Below are 24,567 nucleotides of genomic sequence, written 5' to 3'. Positions count from 1 at the left end.
TTTGTCTTAAGTGCCTGTGCTTTAATTTTTATTGTTTGTAATTTGCTTTGAGATTTTTGGCCAGTTAGAGACCTACTGGGAGATTACACTAAAGTGAAATCTCATGGCTTAAGTAGGGCTTGACATAAAGGCTGTAGTCTTCTCCCATTAGCTCTCTAACTGGTCCTTGAAAGGAGTTCTTTTAAGACCTGTAAATCCTTGGACTTTAATAAGAGTATAGATTATAAAAGGAGTTTATAGCTCTCATTCCCTCCTTATCTGTGTTTTTATTTTTATTAGGATCAATATGCTAATGCATTTTTGCATGATGACAACATGAATTTTCGAGTAAACTTACATAGAATGGTAGGTATGACTTTTACTTCTTGTTTTTTCTTAGAGGAATTTTTTTATGTTGGCGGGATTGGAGACGATAACATTGGTCCTACTAGAACAGATGTGAGTGGAAATTTATGCTGAAGGGCTCTTGCGTCACTGCTGTTCAGAAGACGCATGCCTGTTGTTGAAATTTTTTGTGTGTGTCTTGGAGGTGTTACCTACTCAATAGTGGGTGGAAAGATCCACAGTTGCATACCCATGGCAGTAATATTGTTATAGAATGTATCAGGGGACTTCTCTGGTGGTCCAGTGATTAAGATTCTGCACTTCCTCTGCAGGAGGCATGGGTTTGATTCCTGGTCAGGGAACTTAGATCCCACATGCCACCCAGCCTGGCCCAAAACAAACAAACTAAAAATAAGCAAACAAACAAAAAACCCCAAAAAGGTATATCTTGACATTGAACATATCAGTAATGTAGATTTCAACAAGGAGATGGGCCTAAGCCTTTTGTTTTCAGAATATACTGTGATCTTTGATTGGGTGATGCTAGATCCTGCTTATTAGATTTATTTATCTGAGAGGTGGGGGAAATAGAGTATGAAGGATCAAGGAGTTTCCTAAAACTTGGAGGTATGTTCAGAAATATCACCTTGAGGTTTATATTTAAAACTTCCTTTAAAAAAAACTTTTCCTTTTTTTTTTTTTGAACTGCTACTGTTGCTGCCTCTACACAGCCACATTCTCCCTTTTTCTTATTATTTTATCAAAGAAAAATAGTAGTATATCTCTTTTGTTGTCAGTAATGTCACTTGTATAGATAAAATCAAAGCAAAAACAATAGCTTTCCCCTTGTAGTATGCTTCAGTGCCCTGTGGGGCAGTGGTCTTGCTGTGAACTGTGATTTTGTCCCAGGCCTGCATCAGTAACTGAGAAGCACTTATATGTCCTCCCTGCCTCACCCAACGCCCACCACTTGAAAGAGAAAGGAAAGGTAGCTTCTTTGTAGTAGTGGTTTTATTTTATTATTGTTGTTTCTTCTTTTGGCCAAGCCATGCATTTTATGGGATCCTAGTTCCCTGACCAGGGATTGAACCTCGGCCCCTAGCCTTGGAAGTGCAGAATCCTAATCACTGGATCACCAGGGAATTCCCAGTAGTAGTGATGTTATTTGCGTGAAAAAAAATGATGGTGAGCCATTGGGTGTTATTTCAGATGTCTTATAATCTCATTTCTTAATTTGTGTGAAGCCTATGAGACACAGGAAGAAGGCAGCAGACAAGAACCTTCCATGCCGTCCATTGGTATGTGCAGTACTGGGTGAGTATCATCAAAATGGGCATGTTTCTGAGCCAGTGATAGGTTTTCATGTTTAAGATAAGGGATAGATCTTGTTTGATGTGCTTCCTCCTCAGAGAAGAAGTTACTAGTTGTATTTCTTCCCTGGCCTCAGAAACCATGTTTTCTTGTTGAGTTTGGTAAAGCAGTCCCAATGAATCTAATGGTCAGTTAAAGGGTGCCTTGTTCAAAGAAAAAGTTCTTTCTAGGGAGACAGATATCTAAGCTTGATACATAAATTTGTAAACTTTCTTAACACTTGATAAAGATCTCAAATTCGTCCCTCCATTTCTTGGTCCAAATTGATGTGTCAGTGGACCAGGAGGCGAAAGTTCAAGGTTTAGACATACAAAACTTCCTCTGAGTAAATGAAGCTGAGAGGAGGCTGACAGCTGACAGACAGGGGGCTGTATTGTAAGTAGTTTTGTCTGCTCAGAATTCTGCATTTTCCTCAGGGGAATGATCTGAACTCTTAATCCCATTTCACTATAATATTCAACCCTACTTCCTAAATCTACTTGATTTTAAAACAATAATTAAGACTATATAGTAAGCCTTTATTGACCTAAACCTCCGCAGACCATTTTGGTCAATATCTGTCAAGCTGAGTGTGATAGGAAGACAAGAAAGACTGACATAGCTTTAGAGTTCGAGTCTCTGGTTACACAGATGTGATCCATAATTTTTTCTCTGCTTGCCTCATCGCTTGGTTCTCAGAATATGATTTCCCTCTGGCATTTTGCATTAGTGCCATGGTATGAAATATCTGTACAGTGAAATCTCCCTTGTATCTGAGCTTATTGGCAGGTCAAAGTATCCTTCTGAAGTGGGAGAGTGAACTAATTTTCTTGTTACCTTACAAGTGGCAAGTGGTGAAAGTGTTGCAAAAAGTGCCGTATATAAAATAGATTTAAATGCATATTAATAAAGATGTGGTTAGTTAATGCCATTTAGCATGGGCGTAAGGTGTACTGATAAAGTTTTTCTCCCAACTCCAGAGGCAAGCAGTGAATTTCATTCTGATTGATCTGATTTTTCTCTTTTTCCCATTCAGACCTGATGGTGGAGTTTATTGTAACACACATGATGAAGGAGTTTCCTATGGATCTCTATGTGTAAGTACCATGGTTCATTTAATGTGTGCAAATCTATTTTATAGAATTGAATGTAAGCAGTTTAATAGTCACAAAATTTTTATGTATACTTCACTTCAGGAAAAGCACATGTATATGCAGAGAAGTGTCAGGAAGTGTTTTATGGCCTGGGTTTATACATTTTTCCAGAAAGAGGGGAAAGCACAAACCACATATCTTCATTATCACTTTTAGGCACACTGCATGAAGAATAGGGCTGATATGTTGAAGCAGAGATCATGGGTAACTCTTGTATCCAAAGATATGGAATACCAGCAACCCACTTAGTCATCCCTAGACCTTGGCATCAAAGGAGTCAGCAGTATTTGGAAGGTAGGGAAAGGCCAGGGAGAGAGATCTTTTGGTTCATTCTTAGCCTATGTTGTACTAGCAACCTAGTCAGAACTCCAGTAGCTAGTTAGATTGTGTATATATAGTGGCCTGGCTGGAAGTCTCCTGCCTCCTGAGGAGATCTGATTGTCTGTCACAATTCTTTACAACCAGTATAACTAGAAACAACTGAAAGTCTTCATATTTTAATAAAGTTTAAGCCTTTAGGCTTTCTCGCTTCTTTGCTATTTCAGCGTTCTTCTTTTCATTAATGCCTAGGAACAGCTGTGCCATATTAGTGTGATCTCAAGTATATGTATTATCTTTATTCCTTAAAACACATCTGGATTCAGTCTGACAACAGAATTAGTACCTCCACTTTTTCAAGTAAGAGAGAAGTTTGGTGCATAGCAAGCTTAATATATCTCATTCCAATGCTGAGCCTAGGATCTGGGGAGATAGGAAGGATTTTACTCTGAATAGAAGATCTCTAATTTTTAGACTATTTGTAGGCTATATATTTTTAATTTCCTAGGTATGAAATAAGGTACAAATTTTACTTTTAGATAAGTAGGTTCTGGTTTGCATTTTTCTGTATCTTTTGGTTGTTTAAATTAGTTTGATCCTTTATTTCATGCATTGCGGGCAGATTGCTTACCAACTGAGCTATCAGGAAAGACCCTTATTGCAATTTAAAGACCATGAAAAGCTGCTTTTTTTAATAACACTTACCAGATGAATTTTCTGCTTATTTTAGATGGGATTGCTGAACGCCAGTACCTCAGGGATTATATTTGTTTTGCTACAGGCTTTATTTTTACTTATCTTACTTTCTAGTTCTAGGATATAGAGGTTTGTTGTTTTTTTTTTGTAGTATATTATTATAGTCTTGAAAGTAGAAAGTAGAAGTTGCTCAGTCGTGTCCGACTCTCTGCAACTCCATGAACTGTCCATGGAATTCTCCAGGCCAGAATACTGGAGTGGGTAGCCTTTCCCTTCTCCAGGGGATCTTCCCAACCCAGGGATCAAACCCAGGTCTCCCGCATTGCAGCCATATTCTTTACCAACTGAGCTATCAGGGAAGCCCTTATTATAGTCTTAGTTTACTCATTTTCCAAGGAAGGAAACTGAGGCTCTGAAGGTTGGATTATTCTGTTACTAAGCACCAGAAAAAGTAACTTTTCTTACAGTAAATCCTAAGTTGTTCCCACCCCTTGTCAGGTGTATTATCTATTGCTGTGTAACAAACTACTCTAAAACATAGGGGTTTAAAGCAGGCATTTATTACTTCACAGTTTCTGTGGCTCAGTGATCCAGTAGCAGCTTTCAGTATAGGGTTTGATATAGGCCTCAGTCAATATGTTAGCTTTACTGGGGCTCTACTAGGGCTGGAGAATTGCTTCAAAGCTCACTTACATGGTTGTTGGTAAATCTCAGTTCCTAGTCATGTGGGTTGTTTGACATGACAGCTGACTTTCTCCAAAGCAAGTAATCCAAGAGAGAAAGAGAAGGAGAGTGAAAGCCCAAGATGGAAGCCATAGGGCCTTTTATAACCTAATCTCAAATGACATACCATTTCTGTTGGTCTCACAGACCAAGCCTAATGCAGTGTTGGAAAGGACTCCATAAGGATGTGAATCCCAGGAGGTGGGGTCCACTGGGGGTCATCTTGTGGGCCAGCTACCACAGTTGCATATGTATGTTGCATCACCAAGATTCAAGCTCAAGTCTGTCTTAGGAAAGAGGCTGTACTCTTTCTTAACTACTACTATGACAAATGACAAAAAAGATTTGTACAGGGTGACTAATGTTCACTGGAGCATCAGAGAAGGCTGCGCTTGACCTGAGTCATGAAGAAATAGTAGGCAGTTTTGTATGCAGAGGAGTGGGGAGCAACACCCCAAGCAGGGGACCAGCATGTTCAAAAGCTTGGGGACTTGATAGTGTGGCCTACTTTGGAGAATAGAAAGAAATTCAAGAGGATTAGATTGTAGGGTGCATGGAGGAAGGACGAGAGAGTAGAAAAAGTGTTTCCTGAAATAAGTGGATGATGGGTAACAGTTGAAGGTGGGGATGACATGATAAGACTGTGTTCAGCACTTAAAGTTATAGATACCTATCTGTCTACCCAGACCCTCACTTCCCAGCCAGTGAATCTGATCTTCCCTCTTCCCCTTGGTTCCTGCCTTTTTTTTTGCTTTGGTTTCTCAGTTTCTTTTCCACATGCTTCCTAATTGAATGTCCTGAGGTTAGGGAAGATGGAGAAGATAATGAGGCATCACGCTGACAGAGGCTGGGCAGAAGGTCCCACCCTCAGGCTGAATTCACTTTCTCCATTACTACCCCTGGGCATATTTCCATATCTGCCTCCCCCACTTCCAGCCCTCTTTCCAGTTTCTGGCATTTGGAGCATCAAGTCCTTTTTAGGTGAACTTATCTGCTCCCAGCTGGGCATCAGGCCAAGTTGCTGCTCTCACTTCTCATTATATACTGCATTTCAGCAGCATACAGCACAATGAGAAATTGAAAGTAAAATGAATTTCTACCATTTCAGATAAGTTTGTAATCCTCCTGGTGAAATATGAAGCAATACGGAATATGGAAAGACTTAATACTCAAGCCAGAATCTGGGTCAGAAACAAAATAGTTTCATATCTGTGTGTAAATGCTGTAGGTAAAATAAGAATGGAGAAAGGTGCTTATAGAAAAAAAAAAATGTTTTGCCTGGAGCAGTAAAGGGTAGGAAAACCCAACCAATTAATTTCCTTTTCTGGCTGCTACTCTTTGATTCTTGCTGCCAACCCCTACTGCTGGCACAGGATTGGGAGTTAGGAGAAATAGTCTCTGAGGAGAGAAAACTCTCCTTTAAATTACTCTTACGTGGAAAACTTGGACTCTTTCTAAATCAGGAATTCTCAGACCTGGGAGTAGAGACTTCAGTAGACCCCACAAGAAGAGTTTCAAGTTAAAGTGGAACTGTCTTGTGTTGAAATAGGAAACTGCTACGTGCATAAAAGAGATGCCCTAAGCCATCAGTTTGGAGTCATTCAGCCAGCATATCTTTAAGATCATAGCAGTTGTTAAAATTTGTGCTCTGTTTGGTAAGTAATATAAGTTACTGAGGCCACAAGGCAAATGATGTCCCTTGTTGGGTGGTCATTCAGCCAGCATATCTTTAAGATCACAGCAGTTGTTAAAATTTGTGCTCTGTTTGGTAAGTAATATAAGTTACTGAGACCACAAGGCAAATGATGTCCCTTGTTGGGTGGCTGCAGGAAAAAGAACGAAGCCTGGAGTGGATATAAAAAGCCTTTGAACCAGAGGGGACTGTCACCAGAGTGTGGTAACATAGGTAGTGTTTCACTGCTGCTCCTTGGTGGCTCAGTGCTGGGATGATGTTGTCAACAGAGACAAGGTGCAGTTGTCCAGATCTAGGACGTGTGAGAAGTGCTGGTGTCCAGGAATGTTCTGTGTGTGGGTGGTCATGCATGGGCAGTGGCCAGCCACCCTTGCTGGCTGCAGCACCAGTTTTAGCCCCAGGGAGGGACCTAATGACTATCAATTTAATGGCAAATTAAATTGATAGACTAGTTTTTATTTTCCTGAGTTAAATCATGGCTCAAACAAGGGCATCCTGTAGCTGCTGACAGCTGCATCACATGGAAGATCACACCACAATTTCTAAAAATCAGCAAATGGTTTGGAAAGTATTAGGAAGATTTACACTACAATTTATATCACTTTGTAAGTGGTTTTGATACAGTTTATTTAGAGAATGTGTTAATTGCTCAGTCATGTCTGACTCTTTGTGACCCCATGGACTGTAGCCCATTGGGCTCCTCTATCCATGAAATTCTCCAGGCAAGAATACTGGAGGGGGTTGCCATTCATTTCCTTCTGTTGGGGAATCTTCCCAACCGAACCTGGGTCTCCTGCATTGCAAGCAGATTCTTTTCCGTCTGAGCCACCATTCTATATTCACTATACTCTGTTTAGAGAATAAAAGGGAATTATTTAAAAGTTTTGTTGTATGTATTTATATATTTATATTTGTCTGGTTTGTAAAATATTTTTAATATGTACTGAAGTCTTTTAAGAGAGATCTCTGTCACATAGTCCTCTTATAAAATTCTGTCTAAAAGTCTCCTGTAAGATCACTTAGAACTATGAGAAATGGAAAGAACAGAGAGATACGAATAATGAGGCAACTAGAATAGGCTAGTGAGGTAGCAGTGCAGGCCCATTCCATTATTGGAATTATTTTGAAAACTTGCAGGACTTTAACTTACAAATTTATTTCTCTTCATTTGTGTCTTTGATATGTCATCAGGCACTTTAATGTCCTTGTGTCTCACTCCATAAAGGGAAGTTTGTCATATTTTTGTTGTTGGTGGTGGTGGGTTGTTTTTGTTTAACCCCTTTTTCTTTTGCCCTCTGCTAAGCAGCCATGAAATTAAAAGACGCTTACTCCTTGGAAGGAAAGTTATGACTAACCTAGATAGCATATTAAAAAGCAGAGACATTACTTTGCCAACAAAGGTCCAACTAGTCAAGGCTATGGTTTTTCTAGTGGTCATGTATGGATGTGAGAGTTGGACTGTGAAGAAAGCTGACTGCCGAAGAATTGATGCTTTTGAACTGTAGTGTTGGAGAAGACTCTTGAGAGTCCCTTGGACTACAAGGAGATCCAACCAGTCCATTCTAAAGGAGATCAGTCATGGGTGTTCATTGGAAGGACTGATGCTTAATCTGAAACTCCAATACTTTGGCCACCTCATGCGAAGAGTTGACTCATTGGAAAAGACTCTGATGCTGGGAGGGATTGGGGGCAGGAGGAGAAGGGGACGGCAGAGAATGAGATGGCTGGATGGTATCACCGACTCGATGGACATGAGTTTGAGTGAACTCCGGGAGTTGGTGATGGACAGGGAGGCCTGGCGTGCTGTGGTTCATGGGGTCGCAAAGAGTCGGACACGACTGAGCGACTGAACTGAACTGAAGAGGCCCAAAAAATTAGCTGTCACCATTTTTGCTTGATTTCATGAGCTGTCAGATTGATATCCTACATATTGATATGAAGTCTGCTGAAGTTAGTAGGATCTCAGGATACTGTGTCTCATATTAAAACCCCAGAACCTGAGAGAGTCTTACTCTTACCTCTAGAAGTATTGTCATTCAGCTGAATTTCAACTGCGGCATACTGGGTGTGGAGAAGCCACTTTTTGCTGCACCCTTTTGCCTGGCTTATTTCTGTTTTTGCTTAATTCTTTGGTGTCAGAAGAGTTTCGGGAGAAAGAGCCTCTTTATTTGCCTGAAACTAGCAGACTATCTAGATCTAATTTGCAGGAACTTGACAGTTTAGTTTTGGTAAGACTTAAGTGTTGGATCTTCATTTGGTTTGGTTTGCAGTCAGTATTTATGGAGTGAATGAAGATAGGTCTGATAGTTTCCTGTGAATCTTTTGATTTGTGTGATGAGCTTGGAGCTTCAGAGCAATATACTCCAAGACCTGGGCCTTTTTCCTCTCACCCCCAGTCTACTTTCTGTCTCTATATCTGCCTGTTTTGGACATTTTATGTAAATGAAATTATATATTATGTGATCTTTTATGACTGACCTTTTACTTAGCATATTTCCAGGATTTTATCCATGTTACAGTGTTCCTTTTTATGGCTGAGTAATATTCCATTGTTTGGGTATATAGCATCATTTCATTTATCCATTAATTAGTTGATAGACATTTGGGTTGTTCATACCTTTAGCTGTCAGCATTAAAATCTATATTAATTTGGTTTGCAAAAACAGAATCTTGTGGGGGAGTTCCCTGCCAGTTACCGGTTAAGATTTCACACTTCCATTGCTGGGGGCATGGGCTCTAGCCCTGGTTGGGGAACTAAGAGCCCTCAGCCACACAGCGTGCTCCCCCCCTCCAAAAAAAAGAACATAGAATCCTGTTTTAGTGTACCTTTTTAAGGTGAAATTGAACATTACAGGAAAATGTTAACTTTCCATATTTTTCCTCTTTTTGGGGATGGAGGGATTTGTTGTCCATTTCCTTTGCCCATCTTTCTTATTAGGTGTGTTGTTATTTTTTCTTATCAATTTATATAAACTCATATGTATTAAGCATAGTAACCATTTCACGTTATTTGCTGCAAATGTAATTTCCCATATTTGGCTTTTAATTTTAATCATTACAATTTTTTTCATCAAACGAGATTTTTATTTTTTCAAATTTATTTTAAAGGTTTTTAAAAAAAGATTATTTTGGCTGCAGTTGGGTCTTAGTTGCGGTGCATGGGATCTTTGTTGCATCATGCGAAACATTTCTGCAGGACCTTTTGTTGCATTCCTCTCTAGTTGTGGTGTGTGGGCTCAGTAGTTGTGGCCCATGGGCTTAGTTGTACCACAGCATGTGGGATCTTAGTTCCCCAACCAGGGATTGAACCTACGTCCCCTGCATTGGCAGGTGTATTCTTAACCACTGGACCACCAGGGAAGTCCCGAGGTTTTTATTTTTAGGAAGTAAATTTTATCAATATTTTCCTTTATACATTCGCTCATAGTCTCATAGCTTTTTAAGCTTTCAAAATTCTTCTCCAGTCAGAGATGAAAAAACATTTTTTTTGTTAGGTTTACAATGTTTGAAAATGTCTTTCATTTTTCAGTTTATTTGGAAATAGTCTCAAAAGCATTTTTGTTGTTGGGGTGTGAATGATGTTGAAGTCCAGTGATCTAGAGTAGCACTGCCAGTATAATTTTTGTGATTATAAAAATGTTCTGTTTTTCTTTGTTGTCCAGTATGGTAGCCACTAGGCACACATGACTTCTGAGTACTTGATATGTGTGGTTAGTGCAACTGAAGAACTGAATTGTTAATTTAACCTTTAATGTAAATCAATTTAAATATTATTTAAAATTTTATTTACATTAAAAACATTTAAATAGATCTAAAGTCTTAAGTTCTTTAATTTTACATCTTTGCATCCCATGTTTGCAGTCTCAAATGAGGTGTCATTTTGGTTCATGGTTCATTCTTCCTCTGAAGAAAGATACTCAAGGGAATGGTAAAAGTAGTGCCTAATTGAATACTGACTTAGATGTAGTTATAACTCCCTTTTTCTAGAGATAGGGTAATTAGCACAAGTAACGTTGTGTGTTTTTTGGGGTGGGGCTTTTATCCACCAGAAAGTTGCAGAAGTTCCTTTCTTTCCCATGTGTACAGATTCATATCCAGTGTTTTTTGTGGTCTTAGCAAAAGTTGCCTTGTTAAAGAAAGGATATCTGTGGTGAGTTGCACCTAACTTTAGACTTATTCCAGTTTTTCTCTTTTTCTGTTCCAGGCGCTGCATTCAGGTGGTACATAAACTACTTTGCTATCAGAAGAAGTGTAGAGTACGCCTGCATTATACCTGGCGGGAGCTCTGGTCAGGTAACTTTCTCTTTTGAATTCATCATCTTTTCCTATATCTTTTATGAGCCCCTGTGCCTGGGCATAGATGAATTTAAAACAAACAATCAAACAAACATTTTAGTTTGTTTAGGATGCTTGTATTTTCAACTCTTCTTGTAATTTCAGCCTTGTTATAATCCAAACCTGGGCATGTCACATATATATCTATTTTATACTTTCTCTCTTGTTCCTTCTCCCTATATTTTTTTGTCAACTGGCAGAAACAATTAAATATTTCTTGAGTTCCATTGATTCTTCCATTGAGGAGTCAGTACAAACTTGGATTCTCTCTAGGTTCCATTTGGTAACAGCATATGGACTATAGGGAGGCCTCTGTGTGTTTCCTGGGAATGAGTAATCTCAGGAGGAATGTCTTAGGGAGAGGGGGTGGGGAGGGGGTGGAGAGATGGGGGGAAACCCTGTTCTTTGTGTTACATCTGGCATTATTACTGTTTACAGAGAGTGTCAGTTTTACCACTCCCCCTGTGTCAGAGACAAAAACAGCAAGTTACAGTGTTTACTTTTGTCTTTGTATCCATTTGGTAACCCAGTAAAGTTACTGCCACCCCTGTCGGGGGAAAGAGTGGCTCTTCTCTAAGGGTACAATTAATACTGGCTTGCCACCCCTTTCTTTTATGCATCTAAATTGGAGGTTTCAGAAAAGCAGAGGAGACATGTTTCCTGAGGCATTTGCTTGCTGATAGGTCCTGTGGATTTTGTGACCTGATAGTACAATAAAATCTTCTCCAGATGATTATAGTGGTAAATTGTTGCCCCACCCTTGGGAGAGCTTCTCTGTATTCTGAGCAGAGAAGTGTGTGTGAGTGTCAGAGGCTTTGTGAGAAAATGGGCCAGTAACCCCACCTCCTCCCATGGAATTCATCTCACTTGTTGTGACACATGGTTTCCTCCCAACCCAATTTGACTTTCTAAATTTAGTCCTTCATAATGGGAAGTAGAGATCTTTAATTAATGGATTAGCAAATTCTTTGCAGTTGCTGCCTATGGTGGTGAAGGAGGAGTAGGATAATAAAACAAAGTGGCAATAGTGGCATTTTGATATTTTAAGAGAAGAGTGATTATGTGAGAGTTCAAAATTGAGAGAATGTCAGAAAAGCTAAAGAGAGATCAAGAGATTGAAATGACTAAAGTTTGAATTTCTTCAGTTCAGTTCAGTCGCTTAATCGTGTCCAACTCTTTGCGACCCCATGAACCACAGCACGCCAGGCCTCCCTGTCCATCACCAACTCCCGGAGTTCACTCAAACTCATGTCCATCGAGTCGGTGATGCCATCCAGCCATCTCATTCTTTGCCGTCCCCGTCTCCTCCTACCCTCAATCCCTCCTAGCATCAGACTCTTTTCCAGTGAGTCAACTCGTCGCATGAGGTGGCCAAAGTATTGGAGTTTCAGATTAAGCATAAGTCCTTCCAATGAACACCCAGAATTGATCTCTTTTAGAATGGACTGGTTGGATCTCCTTGCAGTCCAAGGGACTCTCAAGAGTCTTCTCCAGCACCACAGTTCAAAAGCATCATTTCTTCGGCGATCAGCTTTCTTCACAGTCCAACTCTCACATCCATACATGACCACGGGAAAAACCATAGCCTTGACTAGACGGACCTTTGTTGGCAAAGGAATGTCTCTGCTTTTTAATATGCTATCTAGGCTGGTCATAACTTTCCTTCCAAGGAGTAAGCGTCTTTTAATTTCATGGCTGCAATCAGCATCCGAAGTGATTTTGGAGCCCAAAACAATAAAGTCTGACACCATTTCCACTGTTTCCCCATCTATTTCCCATGAAGTGATGGGACCAGATGCCATGATCTTCGTTTTCTGAATGTTGAGTTTCAAGCCAGCTTTTTCACTCTCCTCTTTCACTTTCATCAAAAGGCCTTTGAGTTCCTCTTCACTTTCTGCCATAAGGGTGGTGTCATCTGCATATCTGAGGTTATTGATATTTCTCCCGGCAATCTTGATTCCAGCTTGTGCTTCTTCCAGCCCAGTGTTCTTCATGATGTACTCTGCATTCTTAGGTTGGAACAGTTCTTTTTAATATAAAGGACTATTTGGTTGCCTATGCATTAGTTGTATGATTAATTAGTTGTGTGATTAATTTAAAAATTTAGGATTAAAGAGAAAACACGAAAATGATGCAAATCTTTGGACATTAGTGTAGCAAGTACAAATGGTTTATGTCTATAACTGGGATGAAGTTACACATGTAGTACTAAAGAGTTGATGGTAGTAGTTATTTCTGCCTGCCTTTGATTCTCTTCTGGTTTTGTTTTCTCTTTTATTCTATCACCTTTACTTTCTCTCCTAGCTACCCTTTCTCTTGCCCCTGGGAGCTCTCTGGCTTTTCTCCTATCCTTGTCATCAGTTGTCCTCTTCCTCATTTTCTCCTCTTCTGTTGTCTTTTTCATTGCCTTCTCTGTTCACCCTCGTCTGTCTCCCTCAGTCCTAGGGTTCCGTTTATTCTTACTCCCTTTCATTCTGTCCTCCATGCTGTTGTTGTCATGTTTAACTTTTATATATTTTATAAACCCCAAAATACATTTCCATTATTTTTATTTAAAAAGGCAATTATCTTTTAAAGAGATTTAAAAAGTCTTTTATATTTATCTTTTCTGGATCTTAACTTTCCCTATCGGAGAAGGCAATGGCAAGCCACTCCAGTACTCTTGCCTAGAAAATCCCATGGATGGAGGAGCCTAGTAGGCTGCAGTCCATGGGGTCGCTAAGAGTCGGACACGACTGAGCAACTTCACTTTCCCTTTTCACTTTCACACATTGGAGAAGGAAATGGCAACCCACTCCAGTGTTCTTGCCTGGAGAATCCCAGGGACGGGGGAGTCTGGTGGGCTGCCGTCTATGGGGTCACACAGAGTCGGACACGACTGAAGTGACTTAGCAGCAGTAGCAGCAGTTTTCCCTATTCTGGTGAGAAACTGTGAAGCAAGAGACCATTCTTTATCCTGTATTGACTTTATTTCTTTGAGTACTTTATGTCATGTTTAGTTCTGTGTATAATTATTTGCTATCTCAGGACTGATTGGCATTTAAGGCCCTTAATAGGTTGAGAGGAGGTATATATGAGTGTCATTCATGAGGCTTGGATGGCTGCTTGTTCCAGGCATAGGCATTTGTACTGGAGTTCTCTGCCAGGTGAGGTTAGCTCCTTTTCTATGTAGAATGGGTGAGCCCTCCTAGAACCTGACTCCCTGTGTTCATACATGGAGTATATATAGTGAGATGCAGAGCAGCAGGTGTTAAGGAAAGCTGCAAAATACTAGACTACATCTGATGCATCAGAGCCCATAATAATGTATAATATTGTAATCAGTGAATATAAATTTGTCTATGTCTATCCACCCACTCCTTGGCTGGTAATACCCCTCATATGTCGGTTTGCCCATGTTTTCATTCTTTCTTTGCCTTCTAGACGTATAGATTTCAGGGAGGTATGTGGAACTCATCATGGCAAATATGTATACAGAAGCTTGCCCATACATGTGCTGCAAACTTTAGTTGAATTTTACTTACAAATAAAACTGGTAAGGCATGTATTGTTAGGTCAGACACATGAGAGACCTCAGGTGCCGGGAAGCATGGATGGCAAATGCCTTTTATTATTTGGAATGACAGTGTTTAGTCTCACTGCACTTTGAGTAGGTATTCTTATTCTTATACTGCTTGACTACCTCTTTCTTATTGGGGAAGCAGCCAGGGATCCCCCTCCAAATTCCTATATGGAGTTTTCAGGTTTGGTTTTATGATAAGGAGGAGCCAGCTATATTAGTTGGGGCTTTAATCCTGCCTGATATGTTGGTTTTACAGATATAATCCCTGACCTACTCCCTGCTGCCATGGTCTATTTATATGATGCCTGTCACCATGGTATCTGAGTATATGCAGAAATATGTTTAGGCTAACCTCAACTTGAAAGAAAAAAGTCTTTCCTTTCTATTGAAATAATGAGAAGTAGTCTTTCTCATTACCCTATTTTCAGCAGTCACTGTTTTCCACCAAGTTATGGGAAGTTCAAAAGCTCTTCTCTGACCTCTCGGCTACGCAGACTTCCTATTTTGAGTAAAAGATTAGGTCTTAAAATGCTCCTCTTATAAGATAGAAAACCGAGTTTTAGGGTAAGATCCTAGTAGAATAGTTCTTTGCTTTTGAGAAAATAATGAAAGATATCTTTGCATCCAGAAAAGTGTCCATTTGCACATATATATTTTGCATATAATTTCAGAGTGTTCATGGACGTTCTTCTGAAGCCCATCCATGATCCAATGTTAAGCATCCCAGTCTTTCTGTGACAGATTCATGTTGATATATGGCAGAAACCAGCACAACATTGTAAAAGAAATTATCCTCCAATTAAAAATAAAGAAATAATAAAATACAAGCAAAAAAAAGTCTCAAGTTGGAATCCAAAGGGGGTGGAGGGGAAGAATCGCTGTCTTAATTTTAGCGATTGGCCTCCCAATTCTGTCTTCATAAACATCTTTATATTTGATGAGATAGTTTTTCTTTATTTACTGATTGTATTGCATTCCTCCTGGGAACTTTAGTTTTATCTCTGAACTTGAGACTAAATACCAATGTTGGTCACTGTGATTGGTTTCCTGTTATTCTCACAGAACTTTGGGCTTCTGTTTTAGCATATCACATTGTTATGCTGTGTTTGCACATGTCTGTACAATGATTTGTTTAAATTGTCTGTTTTTCCTCTTAAAAAAAATTCCTAGAGGGCAGGGCCTGAGTTTTAATCATTGATTTATTCCCAGCTCACTACTTGGCTTGTAACAGGGGCTCAGAAAACATTAGAGTGAATAAATGGATGAATGGGTATGTAGAATTTCCATTGATGATGAGTCAGCATTCTCTTAAGGCAGCACAATGTTGTGTTTGGACTTCAAAAAAAAAGTAGTATTAGAATATTTGTTTTCATGTAGTCTTTTGAGCTGACTTCATCACCTTTTTATTTGAATTGTTAGTATGAAAGGTGGTGGATGATTTCTCTTTCATTTGTCACTTTCTTCCTTACCTACGGACTCATGGATTGCTTTTAACCAAGTGAAAATGGAAACTTAGTTTCTAAGCCATTAACCAAGGAATGGGTGGAATGTTTAGAGAGAAGTATATAGTTGTTGGAGAGGGAAATACTTGAACAGAGAACTTCATGGAGTCAGCTTATTTTACTTCCATTGCAGGCAGAAGGGGCATTGGGGAGCCAGCTTGGGTTTAAATAGTGTAGCTTTCCACAGTGATTGATATAGGTTGATTTAAAGACAGGTTTGTGTTGGCATTTTATATTTGGCATTTATCTGTGGATCACAGTCCTTCTTACCCATTCACTTTGCCACATATCTGGGTGATAAGTCATTATTTTTATCACCATTTGCTGGGGAATGTATAGAAGGAGAAGTAACTTGCTAAGGATCATGGAAACCAGACACTAAATAGTCATGATCAGAACTTAGAGTTCCTGACTCCTATGCTCAGAAGCAGATCACTAGGCAACATTTGCCTCTCTGCAGGAAGAGAGGCCCGCAAAGCTCCCAAAACAATCTGTTCAGCTTCACTGTGTTAAATAGCATCCAAAGCATTCACAGCTTTGTGAAAAAGAGAGAAATTGTACTTGGCCTGACCTTTCAGATACCTACTGGGAAAAATAGAAAACTCAGAGAGTGTCACAGCTTTCTGGATCCAGCTGGCACACTCATCACTGACAGAAGTCTATGGTTTCATGGTTAGGTACACCTTGAGACTGGGAACTGAGAGCTTTCATTGCATGCTTGTTATACTGTAGGTGTTATACAGGACTGGAAATTTTCAGGAGAAAGACTGACCTGAGCCATAGATATAGTTGGCAGTTCTTGTATGGGTATAGCTTTGACAGTTTGCCAGCCCCTCCTGATTTGGGGAAACTATCCTTTGAGTTTTTAATTGTCTGCTTTGTTTAGTTTGGTTACTTTTTTAACTTTTTATTTTGATATAATTATAGACTCACAGGAAGTTGCAAAAATAGTACAGAGAGTTCTTGTATCCTTCACCCAGATTCCTCCAATGGTGACATCTTACATAACTACGATATTGCTGCTTTAAGTTTTGAAGAGAGTATGCAGGTGGGGAAGAACATAGCAGTAAACAGCTAGAGTATATGGCAAGAGGAATTTTGGCAGCTGCTATTGCTATTTTGTTCTTAAAATTGCTTTTTAAATTATTCTTCTTTTTTTCCCCAAATTTTCTCTGATTTAGGGGAATCTGTTACAGGATGTATTCTAGGCTTGATGTGCCTAATTAAGACTGCTCTAACTTCCATGTGCAAAAATATGGAGGCTTCTTTCTTTTGTGGATAATCACTTCTTTTTAAAGTTAGAATGTTCTAATGTGGGAGCATTTGAAGGTATCTCTCTCTTTTCATAATTTTATTATGGAAAATCCTGTATAGCAGTGTACGAAGCCCCAGGGCAGAAAAAGAATGCCAGGAAACATTTTTTCCCTTCAAATCACCACATTTGGCTAAATCTAAAATTTATACTATTTTGAATCTTTCTCTTAGAATCTTGGCAGAAGCAAAAGATAAGAATTTCTAACAAGTTTAGCCTGTTATAAGGAGAAAAAGATTCCCACCTAAAAGAGTGAGAAATCTCTGTTCTTTTCTCTGCACAAAAAGGCACTTTCCATCCAGAGAAATGTCAACTCTCGTAGGCCCATTAGCATCTTGTCAACTAAAAAAGGCAGAGGAAAGAGTAGTTGTGCTTTTGTTGTGCTGCCTGTACTGGTTGTGTAGGAAAGTGTCATTTGATTTCATAAGGTATCATCATTCCCTGGATCTCGAGTGAGCAGGACAAGTCTCTTAGTGGTTTTTCCCTCATTTGAGCAGAAAGTAAAGTTCTTGGTTCTACATCAGATGACTCCACTGAGACATGGTCTCATTAACTGAGATTTATTCAAGGATGATTTTGACTCTTTTTCATTTGGGCAGTGCTGGAAAAAATCAGTAGGTGTCTAGGGCCCTAGAAGAAGATGGTGGCCTCTAAGCATGCTTAGTTAGAAACAGCTGCACATAATGTGTATGGGATCTTGCATTGCTCCATATGGGAGCAATGGGAACTTTCACATAAAAACTTGCTTTCATGGTAAGGAGGGTGGGTGGTAACTGTGAGGACTGCAGTGTCCGCAAGTAAATGGGGAGTTGGAGATAGTTGAGAATTTTATTTTCTTTTTTAGCAGATACACTTCAGTTGCAAGGAAAATGGTAAGACAGAATGTAACTTCCATTTAAAGAAAGGATTTGTTCTTTTCTCCAGTTCATCTAGGTCATAGAGCCTTTAGACGGCACAGGTTGTTGACGGTACTGACTTTTTATTGTGCTAAAATACACATAACATAAAATTTACCATCTTAACCATTTTTAAGTATATGTTCAGTGGTTCTAAATACTTTCACACTGTAATGTAGGCATCACCACCATTGTTCCCCATAACTCTTCATCTTCTAAAACTGAACCTCTTCCCCTTTCCCCTCAGCCCCTGGCAACCCCAGTCTATCTTCTCTCTCTATGATTTTGACTAAGTACTCCATGTAAGTGGAATGATTCAGTATTTGTCTTTTTGTGATTTGACTTATTTTACTTACAGTATCCTGAAGGTTCCAGAAATGAGATTCCCCTCTTCCTGCAGTTATCTATATTTTGTTATTATTTTTGTTTATTTTTATTTATATATTTATTCTGGCTGCATTGCATGGCTTGTGGGATCTTAGTTCCCTAACCAAGGTTTGAGCCAGGACCCTTGACAGTGAAAGCCTAGAGTGCTAATCATTAGACCACCAGGGAATTGACTGTTATTTTTGTTTTTGACTGTAGGCTGTGTCTATGCTGAGAATCAGCCTGAGGTGTAAATTTAATCTTTTCTTGGATCTTTTCTGAGCTTTTTTCTTGGGCATGTGCAGTCACTGTAATTTTCCTTGAATATGAAGTTGTTTCTGAATGTCCTAGTGTTTTTATTTGGTTTCTTAATGCTCTTCTTGATTAATGTTTTTATTGTCCTAGTATTTACCTTTTCTCTTTAAATCGAAGCATAGTTGATTTACACTGTTGTGTTAGATTCCGCTACAAAGTGACTGAATTATACATATGTATTTATTTTTTTCCATTATGATTTATCTCAGTATATTGAATATAGTTTCCTGTGCTATACATTAGGATCTTCTTGTTTATCCATTCGGTATGTAATAGTTTGCACATGCTAACTCCAAGCTCCCAATCTATCCCTCCCTCTTTCACCCTCCCCTTAGCAACCACAAGTCTGTTCTCTTGGTCTGTGAGTCTGTTTCTGTTTCGTAGATAATGTTCATTTGTGTTGAATGTCCTAGTTTTTACTGTCTGGCTCCTGAAAGAGGAAAAGCAAAAAATGAAGGTGGGGAAAAAAGGGGCACTGGCCCCGTAAGCCTAGATGTCACTTATCTGTGAGGGGGACAGACTTGCAACAGTGAGGGGAAGTGCAGCAAAAATGGCTGCCCACCTCTTTGTCTGCATCTCTGTGATCAGAAGCAGCAGTCAGTGATCAGAGCACAGATCCCCAATATTTGGAAGATACGGCCCTTATTGCCATATCTGGGAGCTGCTCCACCCCAGCTCCTGCAAGCTGTGTGCAAGCTGCTCTAGAAACAGGTGCACAGTTGCTTACCACAGGCCTGGGATTAGGGATAGGTAGCTGCTAATGTCGGAGAAGGCAATGGCAAGCCACTCCAGTACTATTGCCTAGAAAGTCCCATGGATGGAGGAGCCTGGTAGGCTGCAGTCCGTGGGGTCGCTAAGGGTCGGACACGACTGAGCGACTTCACTTTCACTTTTCACTTTCCACTTTCACACATTGGAGAAGGAAATGGCAACCCACTCCAGTGTTCTTGCCTGGAGAATCCCAGGGACGGGGGAGCCTGGTGGGCTTCCGTCTATGGGGTCACACAGAGTCGGACACGACTGAAGTGACTTAGCAGCAGCAGCAGCAGCAGCTGCTAATGTACTAAGAGTTGAAATTGACCAAAGTGAACCAAATTTACCATCCAAATTGTCCTGTAGAAGTTGCAGACCTTCATCAGAATTCAGAGTTCTAAATAGTTACGTCAGACAGATTCTGCCAGGGCAATTATTGTCCTGGTGGGGAGAGAGATTCCTGACGTTCCATGCTCTGCCATCTTCCCAGAATCCTCCCACTGGGTATACCAACTTTTGTGCTCTGTTCACCTGGAGAGACTCGTAGCATATAACCAAAGCCATTTCATTTTCTTGTTGGATTCATTGGTCTCTGTTTCAGTAAGGTGCTTGGGTTTAACAGCCAGCCAGATACCTGTATTTTGAGAACCCACCTAGTGTATTTTTAAATTATTCTGCTGGTCATTGTTGGTTTCTAAGTCCTTCTTGTGCCACTTTACTGACTGACAGTGAGCCTGCTGATTGCTGGCAATGTCCCTGAGTAGTGATTTTGTCCAGAGATGCTCAAATTGCTAGAGTTTAGCTCTGGGGTTTCAGAGGCATTGACTTGTTCAGTTCAGTTACTCAGACTTGTTGGACTATTTGCGACCCCATGGACTTCAGCACGCCAGGCTTCCTTGTCCATCACCAACTCCCGGAGCCTACTCAAAGTCACGTCCATTGTGTTGGTGATGCCATCCAACCATCTTATCCTCTGTTGTCCCCTTCTCCTCACGCTTTCAATCTTTCCCAGAATCAGGGTCTTTTCCAAAAAGTCAGTTCTTCACATCAGGTGGCCAAAGTATTGGAGTTTCAGCTTGAGTATCAGTCCTTCCAGTGAATATTCAGAACTGATTTCCTTTAGGATGGACTGGTTGGATCTCCTTCCAGTCCAAGGGACTCTCAAGAGTCTTCTCCAACACCACAGTTCAAAAGCATCAATTCTTTGGTGCTTAGCTTTCTTTTTAGCCCAACTCTCACATCCATACATGACTACGGGAAAAACCATACCTTTGACTAGACGGACCTTTGTTGACAAAGTAATGTCTCTGCTTTTTAATATGCTGTCTAGGTTGGTCATAACTTTCCTTCCAAGGAGCAAGCTGTCTTTTAATTTCATGGCTCCAGTCACCATCTGCAGTGATTTTGGAGCCCAAGAAAATAAAGTCTGTTACTGTTTCCATTGTTTCCCCATCTATTTGCAATGAAGTGATGGGATTGGATGCCATGATCTTAGTTTTCTGAATGTTGAGTTTTAAGCCAACTTTTTGACTCTCCTCTTTGACTTTCATCAAGAGGCTCTTTAGTTCTTCTTCATACTAGTGCTATTTGTAGCCTATCCTACCTCTCTCCTAAGCTAGTGAGGTTCTAAGTATTTCTCTTCTGTCAGTCACTGTGAAGTTACCCATTTCCCCTAATGATCAGGTTTTGACTTGGAATCTGTGGCCTCTCATCCTAACTCCATGCCAGGCCATAAAGTAAGGCTTGGCTTAGTCTTGTCTTTGCTTTCTATCTCTTTGTCTTCATAGCAGGTAAAAGCTGTTCAAACAGACAGCTCTCTTTGACCTGATTCTTCAGAGACATTTATTTGTGCTCTGCTCTCTGCCTCCTTCCTGTTTTTAATCTTATTTAAATGTCATTCACTAGATTTTGTAATTAAACCTCTCTTCTGCTTCTCTGAGGCAGGCACTGAGCTACCACTTAATTGTGTCTTCCCGTGGTTGGCTTGTTCCTCTCTGCACCTGGTTTACCTCAATATAGGAAGAGGTTTTAGTTCTGGAGAAGTTCCCATATCCATTATTCACTCCACGCTCCAACACAACAACATGGTTTGTTGCTTGCTACCTTCTTTTCAGTTCAGTTCAGTCAGTTCAGTTCAGTCGCTCAGTCGTGTTCGACTCTCCGCGACCCCATGAATCACAGCACGCCAGGCCTCCCTGTCCATCACCAACTCCCGGAGTTCACTCAGACTCATGTCCACAGAGTCGGTGATGCCATCCAGCCATCTCATTCTTCGTCGTCCCCTTCTCCTCCCACCCCCAACCTTTCCCAGCATCAGAGTGTTCCAGTGAGTCAACTCGTCGCATGAGGTGGCCAAAGTATTGGAGTTTCAGCTTCAGCATCAGTCCTTCCAATGAACACCCAGGATTGATCTCCTTTAGAATGGACTGGTTGGATCTCCTTGCAGTACAAGGGACTCTCAAGAGTCTTCTCCAGCACCACAGTTCAAAAGCATCAATTCTTCGGCGCTCAGCTTTCTTCACAGTCCAAGTCTCACATCCATACATGACCACGGGAAAAACCATAGCCTTGACTAGACGGACCTTTGTTGGCAAAGTAATGTCTCTGCTTTTTAATATACTATCAAGGTTGGTCATAACTTTCCTTCCAACTTTCTTTTCCTCCACCTAAATTCAAAGCAGAATAGAAAAAGTCGGGAAAGTCCTCATTGTGTTGGGTGTATTAATGTTAGGATCAGCTCTGTGAACAAGGTTCTTTGTGTAGTGAGGTGGCCTTGTGTCAGACAGCAGGATTCTCAGGTGGGTGGTATTGAACTCTTCACATTTAAAAAACAGATTGGCTGCTTTTGCTTCTGTGAATTCACTTGGGACACAGGGAACTGTCAGGGTACCCATTCCTGGCTCAACTTTCCAGAACCTGTGCACTGTCCTTTTTTCTACTTGTGTCTGCATACAGAAGAGTCAGAATGTCTGCATCCTGCTGCAGTATTTGATGCACAAGACTCTCCAAGGAAAGAAACTTGGAGAGCTAAGTAGGAGACTGATACTTGCCTCTAATACGGAGTTGAAGAGGCAACATCCAGGCCAGAATACTGGAGTATGTAGCCTTTCCCTTCTCCATAGGAATCTTCCCAACCCAGGGATCGAACCCAGATCTCCCACATTGCAGGCAGATTCTTTACCAGCTAAGCTACAAGGGAAGCCCAGGGATACTGTAGTGGGTAGCCTATCCATTCTCCAGCAGATCTTCCTGGCCCAGGAGTCAAACCGGGTTCTCCTGCTTTGGAGGCAGATTCTTTACCAACTGAGCTATCAGGGAAGTAAACAGGCAGCAGTTGCAGCTAGTTTGTAGTTCCTGAAAGCGAATCCAGAAACTAAGTTTTCAAAGTGCCTGGTGGAAAAGACTTTCCAGTGAAGAGACAAGTGTGTATGGAGCACCCACTTCCCTACAACTTAAACTTGTTGAATGTGTAATGGAATACCTCAGATGTTTCACTGACATAACTGCTCTGTTTTTCACTCAGTGCAGGTTAAGAGTGTTTGAAGCCAGGGATCTGGATCCTCCTTTAGTAGAAATAGAAAAGATTTAGGAGTCAAACCCAGCATCCCCAAGGATTTCCTAGAATATTGTTAGAATAGTTGACCCTTAAAGAAGTTGAGGTTTTGGGGTGCTTATACCCAGCCCCCCACTACAACCTTGTCAAAAATTTACCTGTAACTTTACAGTCTGCACTTCCTACCAGCAGTCTCACATCTGTGGATTTCACCAACCACAGATCATATAGTAACATAGTATACATTTATTTTTGAAAATCTAAGTATAAGTGGACCCACACAGTTCAAGCCCACATTATTCAAGGATCAACTGTACTTCAGTGTGTTGATTGCCGGGAGAAATATCAATAACCTCAGATATGCAGATGACACCACCCTTATGGCAGAAAGTGAAGAGGAACTAAAAAGCCTCTTGATGAAAGTGAAAGAGGAGAGTGAAAAGGTTGGCTTGAAGCTCAACATTCAGAAAACAAAGATCATGGCATCTGGTCCCATCACTTCATGGGAAATAGATGGAAAAACAGTGGAAACAGTGTCACACTTTATTTTTTGGGCTCCAAAATCACTGCAGATGCTGATTGCAGCCAGGAAATTAAAAGACGCTTACTCCTTGGAAGGAAAGTTATGACCAACCTAGATAGCATATTAAAAAGCAGAGACATTACTTTGCCAACAAAGGTCCATCTAGTCAAGGCTATGGTTTTTCCCATGGTCATGTATGGATGTGAGAGTTGGACTGTGAAGAAAGCTGATCGCCGAAGAATTGATGCTTTTGAATTGTGGTGCTGGAGAAGACTCTTGAGAGTCCCTTGTACTGCAAGGAGATCCAACCAGTCCATTCTGGAGGAGATCAATTCTGGGTGTTCACTGGAAGGACTTATGCTGAAGCTGAAACTCCAATACTTTGGCCACCTCATGCGACGAGTTGACTCACTGGAAAAGACTCTGATGCTGGGAGGGATTGGGGATGGGAGGAAACGGGGACGACGGAGAATGAGATGGCTGGATGGCATCAGCGACTCGATGGACATGAGTTTGAGTGAACTCCGGAAGTTGGTGATGGACAGGGAGACCTGGCGTGCTGTGATTCATGGGGTCGCAGAGAGTCGGACACGACTGAGTGACTGAACTGAACTGAACTAGCTTTGACTATCAACTTTGATGATTATTCTGAAAACTGCCATAATATTGTCTTGAAAGCTGTGCAGTGCTCATTTTGAATTTGTATTCTTGTTCAAGTGTTCATGACTCTCTGTTGATTGAGTATATTGGTTGCCTTTTATTTTCCCCATCAAAACACCTTTGTATGTTTGGCTCTGTACACAGTATTCTGTACCATGATGTAAATTTCAGCCTGTCAGTTATGCTGAGGTTCAGAAAGTTGTGATGGAGTATTCACAGGGCTCATGCTAATCTCTGTGGAAAGAAAAATATTGGCCTCTTGTTTTTCAATTGGTAAAACATACATAAAATTTTATTATGTTAAGTGTAATCTCAGTGGCATTAAGTACATTCACATTGTTGGACAACCATCTCTTCCTTCCATCTCCAGAATTTTAAAAGTTTTCTTAGACTGAAATTGTATCCATTAAACAGTAAGTCTGTATTCCTCCCTGTCTATACCTCTAGCAACCACCAATCTGCTTCCTGTCTCTATGAATTTGATTTCTCTACCTCCTGCATGTAAATTGAGTCATGTGGTATTTGTCCTTCT

At 40.5% G+C, this 24,567-nt stretch overlaps 1 protein-coding gene across 4 annotated transcripts in view; it reads left to right on the top strand.

Moving 5' to 3' along the window:
• The window catches only part of ARMH3 (armadillo like helical domain containing 3), a 183,164-nt gene that overhangs the window by 45,759 nt on the left and 112,838 nt on the right, over window positions 1-24,567 (top strand). For all 4 annotated transcript variants that reach the window (XR_008685754.2, XM_055424803.2, XM_055424802.2 and 1 more), the window contains exons 17-20: window positions 280-345; window positions 1,569-1,638; window positions 2,711-2,771; window positions 10,463-10,551. Coding sequence is in view for 3 of the 4 variants with exons in the window: in XM_055424803.2 (XP_055280778.1) it covers window positions 280-345; window positions 1,569-1,638; window positions 2,711-2,771; window positions 10,463-10,551 (286 nt within the window). In the remaining variant the exon portion in view is untranslated. The remainder of the gene's footprint in view (window positions 1-279; window positions 346-1,568; window positions 1,639-2,710; window positions 2,772-10,462; window positions 10,552-24,567) is intronic.

This window comes from Moschus berezovskii, chromosome 12 (assembly GCF_049115385.1).
Source record: "Moschus berezovskii isolate FMDL1 chromosome 12, NW_MosBer_1.0, whole genome shotgun sequence".
Classification (NCBI taxonomy): Eukaryota; Metazoa; Chordata; class Mammalia; order Artiodactyla; family Moschidae; genus Moschus; species Moschus berezovskii.
This window is presented reverse-complemented; position numbering and strand designations above follow the sequence as displayed.